The sequence below is a fragment of the Rhincodon typus genome, chromosome 19 (assembly GCF_021869965.1).
Source record: "Rhincodon typus isolate 14 chromosome 19, sRhiTyp1.1, whole genome shotgun sequence".
NCBI lineage: Eukaryota > Metazoa > Chordata > Chondrichthyes > Orectolobiformes > Rhincodontidae > Rhincodon > Rhincodon typus.
The window spans coordinates 4,382,427-4,400,520 of record NC_063350.1 but is presented as its reverse complement, the minus strand read 5'-3'; the positions used below and the strand labels follow the sequence as shown (position 1 = coordinate 4,400,520).

Here is an 18,094-nt window from a genome sequence, read left to right as displayed (position 1 = left end):
ATAGGAGCAGAAAGGCTGACGTTCTGATGAAGGGTCTAGGCCCGAAATGTCAGCCTTTCTGCTCCTATGATGCTGCTTGGCCTGCTGTGTTCATCCAGCTCTGCACCTTGTTGTCTCGGATTCTCCAGCATCTGCAGTTCCTACTATCTCTGAACAAATATACGATGCTTACAAATGGTTTAACATCATAGAGAATTGGTTTGTATCCCTAAGGGGATAGCAAGAACTACAGATGCTGGAGTCAGAGTCAATACAGAGTGGAGCTAGAGGAACACAGCCGGTCAGGCAGTCCTGATGAAGGGTCTAGGTCTGAAACGTTGACTCTCCTGCTCCTCTGATGCTGCCTGACCTACTGTGTTCCTCCAGTTCCACACTATATTGACTTTGTATCCCTAAAGGCCAACTCTAATTGTTAATGCATCATGAATGACTAAAGATGCAAGAGACTAGTTTAAACTCAAAGAGAAAACATTCATAAATACAGCAAATCACACAGGTGCTGACACATAGGAAAGGTATAATGAACATACAAGGGTGACAAAATAGATGGTAACAATTTACAAAAAACAATATGAAAAAATGCTGGGAGACAATACCAAAAACAATGCAATATTTTAAAACTATATGTGACCTGCCATGCGATAATAGAGATGTTGTCAACGAAAATAAAGAAATAACAGACATGTTGATTTAAAAAAAAGAACTGCGGACATTGGAAATCAGAAACAAAAACACAAATTGCTGGAAAAGCTCAGCACCATCCATGGAGAGAAATCAGAGTTAATGTTTCGGGTCGAGTGACCCGAGGAAGGTTCTGAGGAAGGGTCACTAGACCCGAAACATTAACTCTGATCTCTCTCCACAGATCCCGCTAAGCTTTTCCAGCAATTTCTGTTTTTGTTTTTGATATTAAATAATGACTTTGCTTCAGAATTTACAGAGGAAGAGGTCAGAAATCCCAGAAAAATTAATACTGCAATGGGATAGAGACACAGAAAATTGATTATAAAAATCCCAGTGAGTCTAAACATTGGTTGTCACAAAATTATTCAAGTGTATAATTAGAGTCATGGTGACTGAACATACAGTCATAGAGTTGTACGTCATGGAAACAGACCCTTCAGTCCAACCCGTCCATGCCGTCCAGATATTTTAATTAATCTGGTCCCATTTGCCAGCATTTGACCCATAGCTTGACGTCTTTAAATTTTTCAGCTGATCAGACAAAGCATTTTTACTAAATGTGTCCATGGAAGGTACGTGTCACAGATTATACCAGCACTTATTGTCCATTTCCAAACTGCCATGGATTCGCAAAGGGTAGGAGATATCTGATATATCTGGTTGAGTTATTTGCCTGAAGTAGGAAATAGGGGAAAAGCTATGGAGATAATTTATGTGGACTTCCAGAAGGCATTTGATAAAGTCCTTCTTAAGAGAATTCTGCTGAAGTTGAGCCCATTGAACTAAAGGCAAATAATTGATCTGGTTAGGGAAATATCTCTGGCTGCTCAGCCAGGGTACGGACACTGAATAGATCGTCTCAGTGGCAGGATGTGACAAACAGTGTCTCATAAGGCTATGTTATGGGCCCTCAAATATTTATCAACAACTTAGATATGGCACGGTGGCTCAGTGGTTAGCACTGCTGCCTCACAGCACCGGGGACCAGGGTCCAATTCCACCCTTGCGTGACTGTCTGCTTGGAGTTTGTATATTCTCCCTGTGTCCACATGGGGTTTCCTCCAGGTGCTCTGGTTTTCTCCCAAAGCCCAAAGATGTGCAGGTTAGGTGTATTGGCTACGCTAAATTGCCCATAGTGTCTAGGGTGGAAAATGCAGGGATAGGTTAGGGGATGGTCTGGGTGGGATGCTCTTTGGAGGATTAGTGTGGATTCAATGGGCCAAATGGCCTGCTTCCACACTGTAGGGACTGTATGATGATGGGATAGGAAACCACATATCCAAATGCGGCAACGACATGCAGATAGGTGACACTGTTAAGCAGTGTGGATAGGAAGATAAAATAATAGAGATATTGATAGTTTAAGTGAATAGACAGATCTGTGACAATGCAAGAAAATATGATCTCATCCTCTTTAAACCCAAAAAGCATAGAATAAGGAATTTTCTAAACTTTGAAAATCTAAAAACCATGGAGCTCTAAAGACATTTGAGGGGATGGTTCAAGTACACAGAGAGTTAAAAGGATGGCAGGCATAGAAAAATGACTCAGGGAATACTGGGTCTTTATAGCCACAGGAGTGAAGCCTATTTGGAAATTGGGCAGTTTTTATCAAGTGACCAAGTCATAAGTCCTAATGTCAAGACAAGCAGTTACCCCAATATTTTCTGTTATGCATAATGCTTAGTAGCTAGCACCCTGTGTAGTGCATATTACATGCTTTGTTGACAACACTGTATGGGATGGATGGACTGTTCCACAGGCTGGTTAGTGGTGATATATTGAAAGGCTTGAATGCACTGCAATGGGATGGGTGTAAGTGCTTTGTGACTACTTACCAGTTCACCAGTGATTCCTTTAGGTCCTGGCTTTCCAGGTAATCCCTAAAATAGATTATGAGAGAAAAGCAGATCATTAAACTGAACATATTCACAGGCCGCCAATTCACTGAAAAAGAAAAGACTATGCAGAATATGAAAGATAACAAATTGTGTCCCAGGCCTGACTACCTTCAGCTGTTTCATCAATGACTTTCCCTCCATCATAAGGTCAGAAGTGGGGACATTCACCGATGATTGCGCAATGTTTAGCACCATTCGTGACTCCTCAAATACTGAAGCAGTCCATGTTCAAATGCAACAAGATCTGGACAATATCCGGGCTCTGGCACTTGACAAGTGATAAGTAATATTTGCGCCACTCAAATGCCAGGCCAAGTCAGAATGGGCAGTGACTTGGAGAGTAGCTTGCAGGTGGTGGTGTTCCCACGTATCTGCTTCCCTTGTCCTTCTAGATGGAAGTATTGTGGGTTTGGAAGGTGCTGTCTGAGGATCTTTGGTAAATATCTGCAGTGCATCTTGTAGATAGTACACACTGCTGCGACTGAGCGTCAGTGGTGGAGGGAGTGGATGATTGTGGATGTGGTGCCAATCAAGCGGCTGCTTTGTCCTGGATGGTGTCAAGCTTCTTGAGTGTTGTTGGGGCTGCACCCATCCATGCAAGTGGGGAGTATTCCATCACACTCCTGACTTGTGCCTTGTAGATGGTGGACAGGCTTTAGGGAGTTGGTTGGAGCCAATGGCCTGTTTCTGAGCTGTATATAGTTTTATGATACTACCCAATTTGGAGTTGGATTGTGAAAGAGGATATTGCCTCCTCTCTACCTTTGATCAGTTGCGGACTGAGTATTGAGAAAATTGATTCACCTCACAAATACCGTTACTCCAACTAAATATCAGTGTTGCTTAATTTGAATAAATTCAAATGATTAACTATCCAGTCATAAATCAAATACCCCACATCAATAAAAAAAATGAGATCTTCAAAAACTGTCTGGAGACCAGCTAAATAATTAGCTGGTATGCCCAGTATAACACAGACTCTGCCTCTACCTCTACCCAGTAACCAATCACATCCCTGCAGAGACAGAGAAGGATCTATGTCAGAATGGCCGTGATATTGATTCCTGTTTCTAAGTACTCCTGTTCACCTGTGTGTCCAGAGTGGGGAGGAAGAACCAACATTAACTCCCTCTCCTCATCACTGCTTCTACGCGGAATTGTGTCTTTTGTACAGTCTGAACTCTGCTGGGATTTTCTCCATGTCCGAAGGGATGGTCAGTAAGACATGATACTGGAGAATTATCCACTAAACTATCCCAGCATGGAGTCAGATCTTAAGGGAGAAGGGAGGAAGGGGATATTTACACAGGGAGTATGTTTTAAAAGATGATGCACTGTGGGATATAGTTTTAAACCTCTTCGAACCAACTGTAAGTTAATATCCTTTCTTCGGTCACCGTGGCCACAAACTGCACCTTCATCTCGAATTTCTGCAGTGAGTATATCATCTACTGCAGTGATTCGCCAAGGCTCCTTCGACAGCACCTTCCAAACACATAACCTTTAGAAGGACAAGGGCAGCAGATACATGGGAACACCACGCCCTGCAAGTTCCCGTCCAAGCCACTCACCATCCTGACTTGGAAATATATCACCGTTCCTTCCGTGTCGCTGGGTCAAAATCCTGGAATTCCCTCCCTAAGGGCACTGTGGGTTTATCTACAGTACATGGACAACAGCAGTTTGAAAGACATCACTGAGCAGTAAACACTGGCCTTGCCCATGATGTTTACATTTCTTAAACCAATAAAAAAATAAAGTCACCAGTTACTCTTTCGAAGAGTAGGATACTCACAGGCTGTCCCACTGGACCTTTCTCTCCAGGGGCCCCATTACCTCCTGGCTCACCCTGTAATACAAGAAAAATATTTTACCAAGGCAAAGAGAGTAGGCTCAATGAGCCAACACTCCCGTTTCTTGTTCTTAGTTTGAATTACTTTGTTGTCTTTAACACACATTTAACAACGAGGATGTTAATTTTTGAAGGCCAAAAAGTGTCCAGTCACCTTTTCACCATTGATTCCTGGATTTCCGTCTCGTCCATCCCGGCCTGGAATTCCCTGAAATATTACAACAAATTCTTAAAACTCTCAGTATCAACTTAACTCAAGATCACGTCTGATTTTAAGTGAGTAAGCCCTTATTGACTGAATAGCTTAGGGGTTAATGTTACATCCAGCATTACCATCAGTCACTTTGGAAGGGGGTTTTCAATGGGAGACTAATCAAATATTTAGCCCAGTAACTACATTTGTGTTTCGATTTAATACAATGAAAAATGCAGTGAGATTCTGTAGCAATAGGGCGCTGGGTTTTGTATGTGAATTACAAGAGGTACTGAACCAATGCATGTTCTCTTCACGGGCTACACCATTTTTTTCATTGCATTAAAATGAACTATGATGTTCTACCTCTTCCTTCCTCAGTGATACTAAAACAAGGGCCACTGTTTGATCAATTCATCTAAATCTTCATTTTCCCACTTAGGGTATAAGGTATTCACCCAGATAGCTACTGCTGGTATCTTGTGGTCTTTGCCACCTTTCCCAGTGTTGGTACTGGGTAAAGGTTGTTCGAGGTAGTTCACTGCCACCAGCTGTCCGTTGTCTTTCTGTTGTCTACCTGGTGATCAGTGGTAGAGGATATACCACCATTGAGTATCTGCAGAGGAAGCAGCGTCCTTAGAGGACAAGAAGAGTTGTTGTTTGACAGCAGTAAGTACAACTCCATTTGGTCAGGTATAATGTCTCAGACCTTAGGGAGCTGGTCCAGATTCATGTGCTCTCTCTGAAAGCTGGAGTACAACTTGTTATCTCCACCCTCAGACTGCGGGTGATATCAGTAGAATGGGTAGAGCCAATGGACCAGGCAAACAGGAAGAAGATTTGACACAGACCATTTGGATCTAAATACTAGTTGCAGTGCTGTAAACATGCTGTAGTTTCCCAGCTTCTGATATTCGAACAGTGACAGTACGTTGTACCACATCACGATGACAGTACGTTGTACCACATTACCATTGCAGTACGTTGTACCACATCACCATTACAGGACATTGTACCACATCACCATTACAGGACATTGTACCACATCACCATGACAGTAAATTGCACCACATTACCATGACAGTACGTTGTACCACATCACCATGACTGTACGTTGTACCACATTACCATTTAGCTACAACCGTAAGACCCAGGGGCTCTGTGTTGTGGGCCCCGTGAAGTACTTAACTAACTCTCCCTCTGCGTCCAAGTGCTGTTCTCCTGTTACCCTTGTTTGCACTGGTGCCCAATCCCATTCTGCTGCACCATCCCTCCATTGTCCACTCAAACTTTACAACACTTGTTAAGTGCACTTTGTTTGAAGAAAATATAGTCCAAATAGAGTCACAGAGTTATACAGCACAGAAACAGACCATTTGGCCCAACTTGTCCACACCGACCAGACATCCCAATCTGACCTAGTCCCATTTGCCAGCATTTGACCCATATATCTCCAAATCCTTCCTATTCATGTACCCATCCAGATGCCTTTTAAATGTTGCAATTGTATCCACCTACACCACTTCCTCTGGCAGCTCGTTCCATACATACATCACCCTCTGCATGAAAAAGTTGCCCCTTCAGTCCCTTTTAAATCTTTTCCTTTCTCACTTTAAATCTACGCTCTCTAGTTTTGGTCTCTCCCACCCTAGGAAAAAGACCTTGGTTATTCACCCTATCCATGTCTCTTGTGATTTTATAAACCTTTATAATATCACCCCTCTGCCTCCAATGCTCCAGGGAAAACAATCCAAGCCTATCCAGCCTCTCCCTATAACTCAAACCCTCCAGACCTGGTAGCATCCTTGTAAATCTTTTCTGAACCTTCCTATAGAAAAGCAACCAGAATTGTATGCAGTATTCTAAAAGTGGCCTCACCAATGTCCTGTACAGCCACAACATGACGTCCCAACTCCTACACTCAAAGCACTGATCAATAAAGGCAAGCGTACCAAACACCTTCTTTACCACCCTGTTTACCTGCAACTCCACTTTTGAGGAACAATGAACCTGCATTCCAAGGCCTCTTTGTTCGGCAACACTCCCCAGGACATTCCCATTAAGTGTATAAGTCCTGCCCTGATTTGCCTTTCCAAAATGCAGCACCTCACACTTATCTAAATTAAACTCCAACTGCCACTCCTCGGCCCATTGGCCCATCTGATCAAGATCCCACTGTACTCTGAGTAACCTTCTTCGCTGTCTACTACAGCACCTATTTTGGTGTCATCTGCAAACTTACTAAGCATGCCTCCTATATTCACAGTCAAATCATTTCTGTAAATGACAAAAAGCAGTGGGCCCAGCACTGATCCATGTGGCATACCACAGGCCACCAGTTTGAAAAGCAACCCTCTACCACCTTGCTCTTGACTCCTATCTTTGAGCCAATTGTGTATACAGTTGGCAAACTCTCCCTGGATTACATGTGATCTAACCTTACTAACCAGTCTACCTTGTGGAACCTTGTTGAATGCCTTGCTGAAGTCACTATAGACAACATCCACTGCTCTGCTTTCATCAGTCTTTTTTATCACCTCTTCAAAAAATTCAGTCAATCATTTCTCTTGGCAGGCATTTTCCGATTTTTTTGGACTGTTAGCATTTTCACAAAATATTTCCATTCACCAACCAAAGGGATAGAGTCTGAAGAGAGGATCTTTATACAAACCCCTCCCAGCCAAAAGAGTGACTCACTTTCTGTAAACGGTAATCGGGACTGCTATGGAATTCAGGCTCAGGCTCAATCATGGTTCTCCTCACTCCCCACTCGAGTCCCACGTACCCTAGCTCCAGCCTCTCTTAGCAGCCCTTAAACCTTCCTACATGTCCCAACTACACGTGGGCTTGAAATCTATTCTCGCAAATTCAGAATGGAATACCAGTTTGCTTTTAAGGTACTTGAAGCATGGAACCTTTCAGTGCTAGAGAAACAAAGACAATCAGTGTTGAACATCCAGGAGATCTGCTGCGATGGGATACTTACCAGCTCACCCTTCTGTCCTGCAAGTCCAGGCAGACCTCTGGGACCAATCTTGCCCTATAGGGAGAGCAGAGAGTTAATAGCCAACTCTGGATGGGTCAGGATAACAACAAGCAGCAAGTAATAGACAAAGAGTAAAGAGGTCATACCTCTAGGAATATAATGCCAGCAGGATCCAATGCTGCAGTTACAAGGTCTGGAATTTGCTACAAATCTGTAATTATGAGTTTAATGATGACCAATGTCAATTGTCATAAAAATCCATCTGGTTCACTAATGTCCTTTATGGAGGGAAACTGCCATCCTCACTGGATCGGACCTACATGTGACTCCAGACCACAGCAATGTGGTTGATTCCTAACTGCCCTCTTGGCAATAGATATTGGCATGGCCATACATGAACATGCATGCACATGTATGCACGCACACACACACTCATTGCTGTATTTATATTGAAGAATGATGCCAGAATCCTTTATTCAAGCTGTACAGGTGTGCATCACTCAGGAACTCCTCTCCTCCTTCGGTCTCTTATCCCTCATGCGATCTCTGGAATGTCATTATTCAATGTCCCATTGCTGCCCTAACTCTTCGTTTGTTGTTCTTTTAGCTGCTGCAAATAGGCTCCTCAATATTAATAAGGAATAATTATTTCATTGAACTTTATAGTACAGGAGCTGACCATTCAGCCCATCGTATTTGTGCCAGCTCTCTGAAAGGAGCTATCCATTCCCTTCCACTTTAACCTGTTTTATTCCCCACTATTCCAGGCAAATTTCTGAATTTGAAACTTTTGAGGTCAAGTACGTCCAGGATGCTGTTTGATCAGTCTTGGCCCTCTCCAACAATGAGCCTCTGTGTGATTTTAACAACGACAGAACTATAGCCTTAATTAGACAGCAACAACCTATTCCAGAACACACAGCTGTCCAACTCTCTCACATTCCAAACTTAGTACCGCAGAACAGGGGCAAAGATTCGACTACATTTCTTCACATCCTCCATAGAACATAGAACATAGAACATTACAGCGCAGTACAGGCCCTTCGGCCCTCGATGTTGCGCCGACCTGTGAAACCAATCTGAAGCCCATCTAACCTAAACTATTCCATTATCATCCATATGTTTATCCAATGACCATATAAATGCCCTTAAAGTTGGCGAGTCTACTACTTTTGCAGGCAGGGCATTCCACGTCCTTACTACTCTCGGAGTAAAGAACCTACCTCTGACATCTGTCCTATATCTATCACCCCTCAATTTAAAGCTATGTCCCCTCGTGCTAGCCATCACCATCCAAGGAAAAAGGCTCCCACTGTCCACCCTATCTAATCCTCTGATCATCTTTTATGTCTCTAATAAGTCACCTCTTAACCTTCTTCTCGCTAACGAAAACAGCCTCAAGTCCCTCAGCCTTTCCTCATAAGACCTTCCCTCCATACCAGGCAACATCCTGGTTAATCTCCTCTGCACCCTTTCCGATGCTTCCACATCCTTCCTATAATGCGGTGACCAGAACTGTACGCAATACTCCAAGTGCGGCCGCACCAGAGTTTTGTACAGCTGCAACATGACCTCATGGCTCCGAAACTCAATCCCTCTACCAATAAAACCTAACATACCGTACGCCTTCTTAACAACGCTAACAACTCCATTCCATAATCTGTAAATATGTCTTTCCTATAATGTCCTTGTTCTGCTTCAAGCTTGCTGTCTACACCTAAAGTGGTGTGTGTCGTCCAAGGCCCAGCTGCTAGTTCTGTTATCACTGAGTCTGACGGGTTGCAGCTTTAGCACCTGCTCCAAAGCACAAAGCTCAAGCTTAACAGTGCAGTTCTCACTGAGGGAGTGCTGCACTGTTGGCGGTACTGTCTTTCAGCAGAGATGTGAGACTGATGTTAAACCTGCTCCTCTTGTAGGGGGGAGGTGTTGGTAAGAGATTCCATAGCATTTTAAAGAATAACACTGCCATTAGTCTGGGACAAGATTTATCCTTAATTGTCAGTTGTCCCTTCATTTGACATTGACTCTGGATTATGAGTTTTTGCTATGGGCCTTCAGCCAACTGAATGGGCTTGTTCTTAACCCACTATTTCAAATGGGTTTCTGGGCAGCAATGACATGGGCAGCATTTGTTTCCCATTTGATCATCCTTGGACTGAATGGTCTATCAGAGTATCCCAGAGGGCAGTTCAGAGTCAACCACATTGCTATGGGTCTGGAGTCACATGTAGGCCAGACCAGATAAGGATGGCAGTTTCCTTCCCTAAAGGACATTAGTGAACCAGATGGGTTTTTGCAAAAACCAATGCTAGTGAGATTAAAGAAACTATCTTTTAAAATCAACGACTTATTTGTTGAAGTCAGACATCACCAGCCCCCATAATGGTAGCCAGGTCACCAGGTCACTAGCCTCTGGCTCACTAGTCTAGTGGCATGACCATTACACCCCCATTGTTCCTGGTTATTATTACAATGCTGCTTGTGGAACTTCCTATCACGCTGACTTTCCAACATTATAAAAGTAATTACACCTTCAAATAATAAAACTTCATAAACCTCCATAAAACTGAGGTTATCCAAATCTCAATTGCCTGTGCGTCAAATTGCAGCAAGTGCTGATTTGGTGCTCACTGACCTACATTAGTTTCAGGTCAAGAAAAGCAACTTCATTTTAAAATTCTCATCCATTTCGCTCCATAGCCTGACCTGTCCCTATCTCTGTAGTCTCCTTCAGTCCCACAACCCTCTGAAATACCTGTGCTCTTCTAATTCTGACCCTTTGTGCTTTTACCAATCACAATCAAGAGTGGCTCAGTGTTTAGCACTGCTGCCTCACAGTGCCAGGGACCCAGGTTCAATTCCACCCTCAGGCGACTGTCTGTCTGGAGTTTACACATTCTCCCTGTGTCTGTGTGGGTTTCCTCCGGGTGCTCCAGTTTCCTCCCACAGTCCGAAGATGTGCAGATTAGGTGGTTGACCATGGGGTCACTGGGGAATTGCTCTTCAGAGGGTTGGAGCTGGGCCAAATAGCCTCTTTCTGCACTTTAGGGATTCTATTAATTGCTCCACTCTTGGTGTCCATGCCTTCAGTTGTCTTGCTCCCAAGCTTGGGAATTCCCTCTCTACCACACTTTCCTCTCTGGCCATGTTTTCGGTCACCTGACCTAACATTCCTTAGGTGGCTCAGTGTCACATGTTGTTTGATGGGAAACACCCTGGAGTTTACACGTTGAAGGTACAATATAAACATAAATTGTTGTTAATTGACTAACATGCTTTGGGACAGATCTATATAGATCACTGCCTATAACACCACACAATTTTCTGATATTATTCATATCCTTATTGAAAAACAGATTGAGACACAGAGATCAAGGAAATGAAAAACACTTTAAAATAGCATCCCAACAATAATAATTGTTGTTTTGCTTTCACTTACCGGGTTTCCCTTTGTTCCTTGGAATCCTTGGAATCCTTTTGGACCTATATCTCCCTGTATTCAACACCAAACATTTCAGTAAACAAAACCGAATGTAGCAAACTGTCTCAGCACGCTCACTCACTTCTCTCCCTCACACTCACACACACACTCACATTCACACACACGCACACACACACTCTCACACACACAAACCACACACATGCACAGACTCATACACACACACACATACACACACACTCACACACAAACCACACACGCACACACACACACAAACCACACACACACACACACAAACCACACACACACACACACACACACACACACACACACCACACACACACACACACACACACACACCCTGTTCCTGATACTGATTAAGCTATTTTTTCCAGGCAGTTTCGGATTGGAAACCTGGAAGTTCATGTTTTTGATGATTTTACATATCACAAACCCTAACCCCACCTATTTTGGGGGTAAAATTACCCCTTTCATCAAAAATATTGGAGAAAAGTACGTTGCAGGTTTCAGCTCTAAAGAAAAACCATATCAGACCCAAAATTTTAACTCTGTTTCTCTCTCCACAGATGCTGCCAGACCTGCTGAGTTTCTCTGGCAATTTCTGTTTATTTCAGAAATGCTCAGCAATTGAAATACTTCAACACACAGTAAAGGTCTTGGGAGAGCAATATCCTATTCTATGACAAGATTAATGATTAATGAATAAAATAGTTCTACGTCTAAAATTGAAACTGAAAATGCTCTAATTAAACAGGTGATGTTTTGCAGAGGAAAGGACAAGTTAATATTGAGAATAAGTCTTTTTAACATATTCATTGGATGTGCGTGCTGCTGGATGGAAGCGTTTATTGACAATATGTAATTGCTCCCATGCAGGTTCTGGTAAGTTGGATTCTTTTTGCTTCATTCACAGCAGATGGGCATCATTGGCTGGGTCAGCATTTCTTTCTGATCCCAGTTCCTCTTCAGACACAGAAACATAGAAAATAGGAGCAGGAGGAGGCCATTCAGCTCTTCGAGCCTGCTCCGTCATTCTTCATGATCATGGCTGACCAACCAACTCAATAGCCTAATCCTGCTTTCTCCCCATAACCTTCGATCCCATTCACCCCAAGTGCTGTATCTAGTCGCCTCTTGATTACTTTCAATGCTTTGGCATCAACTACTTCCTGTGGTAATGAATTCCACAGGCTCACCACTCTTTGGGTGAAGAAATGTCTCCTCATCTCCGTCCTAAATGGTCTATCCCGAATCCTCATACTGTGACCCCTGGTTCTGGACACACCCACCATCGGGAACATCCTCCCTGCATCTAGCCTGTCCAGTCCTGTTAGAATTTTATATGCCTCTATGAGATCCCCCCTCACTCGTCTGAACTCCAGCGAAAACAATCCCAACCTAGTCAATATCTCCTTATACACCAATCCCGCCATCCCCGGAATCAGCCTGGGAAACCTTCACTGCACTCCCTCCAGATGGTGTTGGTGAGCTGCCTTTCTGAACTGCTGCAGTCCGAAGTTCATTCCACATGCAAACTACCTTCCGTGTAAAAGATTTATTCCTCATGTCTTTTTTAAATCTCTCTCCTCTCACCTTAAAAATGTATTCCCTAGTCTTGAAAGTTCCAAGTTTAGGGAAAAGAAAATTATCATTAACTCTATCTATCCCCTCATTATTTTATAAACTTCTAACAGGTTGCCTCCCAACCTCTCACGCTTTAGTGAAAAAAATCCCAGCCTATCCAGCCTTTCCTTATAACTCAAACCTGTTGTAGAAAGACTTTCCTAAATTTATACTTTATCTCCCTTGCAATAAAGGCTGACTCCATTTGCCTTCCTAATCACTTGCTGGACCTGCATGCTAGGTAATAGATGTACAAGGATTCACAGCTCCCTCTGCATGGTAGCATTCTGCAGTCTCTCTCCACTTACATAATATTCGATTTGCCTATTCTTCCAACCAAAGTCTAGAACCCTACAATATTTCACTTAATTTTCCAATGTTTTGCCCATTCTCTTTACCTATGTATTTCTCTCCTTACACTATCTTTGTATCTTCCACGTACCTTACTTTCTTACCTGGTTTTTGTAATGTCAGCAATATTTCTTACCAACTAGTTGGCCCCTCCTTCCGAGTAATTAACATAGTTCGTAAACAGCTGAGGCTCCAACACTGATGTTTGTTGCACTCCATTAGTTACAATTTGCCAACCTGAAAATGGCTGACTTATCCCAACAGTCAGTCTCCTGTTGATTAGCCAATCCTATAACCAAGCTAATACATCACGCCAACGCTGTGAGCTGTAACCTTTAAGTGGCACCTTATCAAACATTGTAAATACAGACACATAAACTACTGGTTCTCCTTTATCAACCCTGCTCAAGGAGCTGCAATAAATTAATCAAATATTATTTCCCTTTCACAAAACCATGTTGATTTTGTCTGATATTGTTATGATATTCTAAATGTTCTGCTGTAACTTCCTTTTATAACGGATTCTAGCATTTTCCACAAACAGATGTTGAGCTAACTGGCCTATAACCTCCTGTTTTCTGTCCTCATCCTGTCTTAAATGTTGGTTAGGGTTACGGTTAGGGCTATGATTATATTTGCATACATGCTTTTTTTCATTTTTCAACTCAGAAAGAAGAAACCAGAAGTTTAAGAAAGAACAAATTGTAACAACTGAAACTTGCATAACTTTGGAAATTTTGGAAGATTATTACCAGTAAAATCCACTATCAACACTGGCACTTCTTAAGACGCAGGAGTGAAGCCTAATTCACTTGTCAGTCTTCAGTCCCATTAGTTTTCCCAGTAATTTTTCTCTCGTCATCCCAATAGTTGTAAATTCCTCCTTCGTTTTTGTTACTTGATTTTCTATTATCTTTAGTCTGTTGCCCTAAGACAGTTCCATTACATTTACAACACTGGTATCTACCCCAACAAGGTGGAAAATTGCCCAGGTATGTCCTGTACATAAACAACAGGGCAAATCCAACTCGGCCAATTACCACCCCATCAGTATCCTCTCAATCATCAGTAAAGTGATGGAAGGTGTCAGTAACAGTGCTATCAAGCAGCACCTGCTCAGCAATAACCTGCTCAGTGACACCCAGTTTGGGTTCCGCCAGGGCCACTCAGCTCCTGACCTCATTACAGCCTTGGTTCAAACATGGACAAAAGAGCTGAATTCCAGAGGTGAGGTGAGTGTGACAGCCCTTGACATCAAGGCTGCGTTCGACCATTGTTATCATCAGCTTTCCTTCGATTTGAGGATGCTGTATACTTAGGTTTCTGCTCTGGTTCTTCATTCAACTGAACAGCCTGATTGTAACCCACAATGTTCCTTTGGTCAGAAGGGGTAGGATGTCGCATGAGGTCCAAAGTGTAGGATTTGCTGCCTGTTCCTTCCTTTAATACCTCTGCTCTGCCTCATCATTAAAGCCGATAGGATAATTCAGCTTGATGGATTGGTTGTTGTAATGGTAACTCAGTGATTAATGTCAGTGTTCCTGCATTTTAATGAAAATTTCAAAGTGTCTTTGCATCTTTTCCTTCACCATCTTCTTACCCTGAAACACTGGCCATTTGAGAGTTAAGAAAACAGGATCTGCTGAGCAATTTTGTCTACCTAGATCCAGTCTTAGGCCTAAATCTGTGATATGGTATCAAGGAGCCCTAGAAAAACTGGAATCAACAGGTATCGGGGCAAACTCTACGCTGAATGGAATCATATCTGACACATAAGAAGATAGTTGAGGTTGTTGGAGGTCTGTCATCTCAGTCCAGGACATCTCTGCAGGAGTTCCTCAGGGTAGTGTCCTGGGCCCAACCATCTTCAGCTGCTTCATCTATGACCTTTCCTCCATTATAAGGTCAGAAGTGGGGAAGTTTGCTTATGAGTGCACAATGTTGAGCACCATTTGCAACTCCTCCGACACTGAAGCAGTTCATGTTCAAATGCAGCAAGTCCTTTGGAATACTGTGTTCAATTCTGGTCGCCACACTACCAGAAGGATGTGGTGGCTTTGGAGAAGATACAGAAAAGATTTACCAGGATGTTGCCTGCTATGGTGGGCATTAGCTATGAGGAGAGGTTGGAGAAACTTGGGTTGTTCTCACTGGAACGACGTAGGTTGAGGGGGGACTTGATAGAGATCTACAAGATTATGAAGGGCATGGACAGAGTGGACAGTCAGAAGCTTTTTCCCAGGGTGGAGGAGTCATGGGTTGAAGGTGTGAGGGGCAAGGTTTAAAGGTGAAGAACAAGGCAAGTTTTTTACACAGAGGGTGGTGGGTGCCTGGAACTCGCTGCCGGGGGAGGCAGTGGAAGCAGATACTGTAGTGACTTTTAAAGGGCGTCTTGACAAATGTATGAATAGGATGGGAATAGAGGGATGCAGTCCCCAGGCAGGGTAGGGGGTTTTAGTTGTGAAGGGCAGCATGTCAATGCAGGCTTGGAGGGCCAGAGGGCCTGTTCCTGTGCTGTAATTTTCTTTGTTCTTTGTTCCTGGATAATACCCAGGCTTGGAATGACAAGTGGAAAGTAACAATCACACTGCAGAAATGTCAGAAAATGACCATCTTTAGCAAGAAAGAATCTAGCCTCTCCTCTTGATGTTCAATGGCATTACCTTTACTCAATCTTCTGCTGTCAATATCCTACAGTTACCATTGACTAGAAACTGAGTTGGACTAACAGACAAATACAATGACTACGAGAACAGGTCAGAGACTGGGAGATCTATGGTGAGTAAATTGGTCTGACTAACCAAAGCCTGTCCACAAGACCTAAGTCAGGAGTGTGATGGAATAATTGTCTGGATGAATCTATCTCCAACAACATGTAAGAAGCTTGGCACAATTGAGGAGAAAGCTGGTCACCTGATTGGTACCATCTACATGGTACACTGTAGAAATTCACCAAGGTTTCTAAGCTTCCAAACCTTCCAAACTCACAACCACTACCACCTAGAAGGACAAGGGTGGCAGATACATGGGAACATTATCATCTTCAAGTTCCCCTCCAAGCCACTCACCACCTTGACTTGGAAATATGTAGACGTTCCTTCACTGTCACTGGGTCAAAATCTTGGAATTCCCTCCCTAAGGTCATTGTGGGTCTACCTACAGCACAGAGACTGCAGCAGTTGAAGAAGGCAGCTCACCCCCATCTTCCAAAGAGCAGCTAGGAATAGGCAATAAATACTGGCCCAGCCACTAATGCCCATATTCCATAAAAGGATTAAAATAATTTTTTTGCGTCTTCTACTACAAAGGCAAAATGTTTGTTTAAATTTTCTGCCACTTTTCCATCATGATATTCCCAGTCGATAGAGTCTGTTCCACCATTCAATGAGAGCATGGCTGATCTGAAAATCCTCAACTCCACTTTCCTGCCTTTAGCCAATAACTCTTGATTCCCTTAATGATTCTCCCACAAGGCAAAACTGGCTTTTCACATCTACCCTGTCTAGTCCCCTAAGAATCTTGTATGTTCCAATATGGTCGTCTCTCATTCCTACAAACTCCAAAAAGTATAGGTTCTACCTACTCAACCTCTCCTCATAAGATAATCCCTTCATGCCTGGGACCAGCCTTGTGTATCTTCTCTGGACTGGCTCCTATATCTTTCTCTAGATAATGGGGCCAATACTCTTCACAGTGTTGCGCATGTGTTGTAACTAGTGCCTTGTAGAGTTTTAGCAAGACTTCCTTATTTTTATACTCCATTCCCTTGAAATAAATGCCAATGTTCCATTTGTCTTTCCTGTTACTTGCTGAACTTAGATGTTGGTTTTTGTGATTTATGCACGAGGATTCCCGAATTGCTGTGTGATACAGCCATCTGCAGTGGATCCCTTTCTAATCTGCTGCACTCCAATCTCTTCAAATTGACTGAAATGTTCTTAAGCTAAAGGTAAGTCAGAAAATCCAGATCGTTGTTGGGTAAGAATTGAATTTATAAGAGTGATCTAATACTCACCACTTTCCCAGGAGGGCCAGGAGGACCAACTGGTCCATGGAATCCTGTGAGACCCTGCATAAAGACAGGAAAATCAGCAACAAGAAAGGAAAGGGCCATTTTTGAACAAGATGGAGTCTAACAGCCAAGAGAGAGCTGCATCCATGGTGCTAGCTGTTGCTGCGTGACCACCAGACCAGGAAAGCCTCCATGATCTGGAGGATCTTACTCTAGCTCCTGTTTACCACGATGTACTTACAATCCAAGCTGCATCACACCATCGCCCCAAAATTGGCAGCAGTGCCCTTGGCTACCATGGAGCCAAGTATTTCCAACCCCAATATAAACCTCTTTCTCTCCCTCTCATCCTTTAAGACACGCTCCTTAAAACCACCATCTTGGATCAAGTGCCTATCCAGCTTCAGTCTTGTGACCACTTTACCCGATCAATGTTTCTGGGCAGCACCTTGGGACATTTTATTACAAAGTTGAGGGAGTGTGGTCAGGGCCCCGAGAGGGGTCACAGTGCAAATTTTGGGGTCGTGAACTCCGAAGCAGCTACGGTAGCTGTGAAGCTCTGACCGAATTATTATCGCTGTACTCTGTCTCTAACAGGGCCTTGGTTTCACAGCCCCCTTCATTCCCCCACCTCGCAGCTCTCACAGGAGGGTCACAATAATTTTCAAGCCCCAGAATGGGCTCATAGCGGTACAAAGTTTGGGAAGCACCGATTTACTAATTAAAGGTGCTATATCAATGCAAGTGGGTGCATAAATGGTGGCATTGCTGATCAATTTGACAATTTTCTGAACCGTGAGGCGTCAGTCTAGGGAAATGCTCACATCCAGTTGTTCACTTACTCTGTCACCAGGAGGACCAGGTTTACCAAGAGGGCCTCTCAATCCTCGAGGACCCTGTGGAGGGAACAGAACAGAGTCTGATATAAGACACCCTTCCTCCCAATGCAGAAATATTCAGGCATTTTAGTAACATCACGACACTGTGTCACAGACTCATCATTTTTAACAATAAGAACAATTTGCATGATTA

At 43.2% G+C, this 18,094-nt stretch overlaps 1 protein-coding gene across 1 annotated transcript in view; it reads right to left on the bottom strand.

Annotated features, from left to right (window-relative positions):
- LOC109923866 (collagen alpha-3(IX) chain-like) overlaps nt 1-18,094 on the bottom strand; it is a 44,810-nt gene that overhangs the window by 12,158 nt on the left and 14,558 nt on the right. The window contains exons 7-13 of the mRNA XM_048608516.1: nt 17,905-17,958; nt 17,066-17,119; nt 11,056-11,109; nt 7,617-7,670; nt 4,592-4,645; nt 4,381-4,434; nt 2,523-2,567 (exon numbers count right to left, since the gene is read on the bottom strand). Coding sequence (XP_048464473.1) covers nt 2,523-2,567; nt 4,381-4,434; nt 4,592-4,645; nt 7,617-7,670; nt 11,056-11,109; nt 17,066-17,119; nt 17,905-17,958 — 369 coding nt within the window. The remainder of the gene's footprint in view (nt 1-2,522; nt 2,568-4,380; nt 4,435-4,591; nt 4,646-7,616; nt 7,671-11,055; nt 11,110-17,065; nt 17,120-17,904; nt 17,959-18,094) is intronic.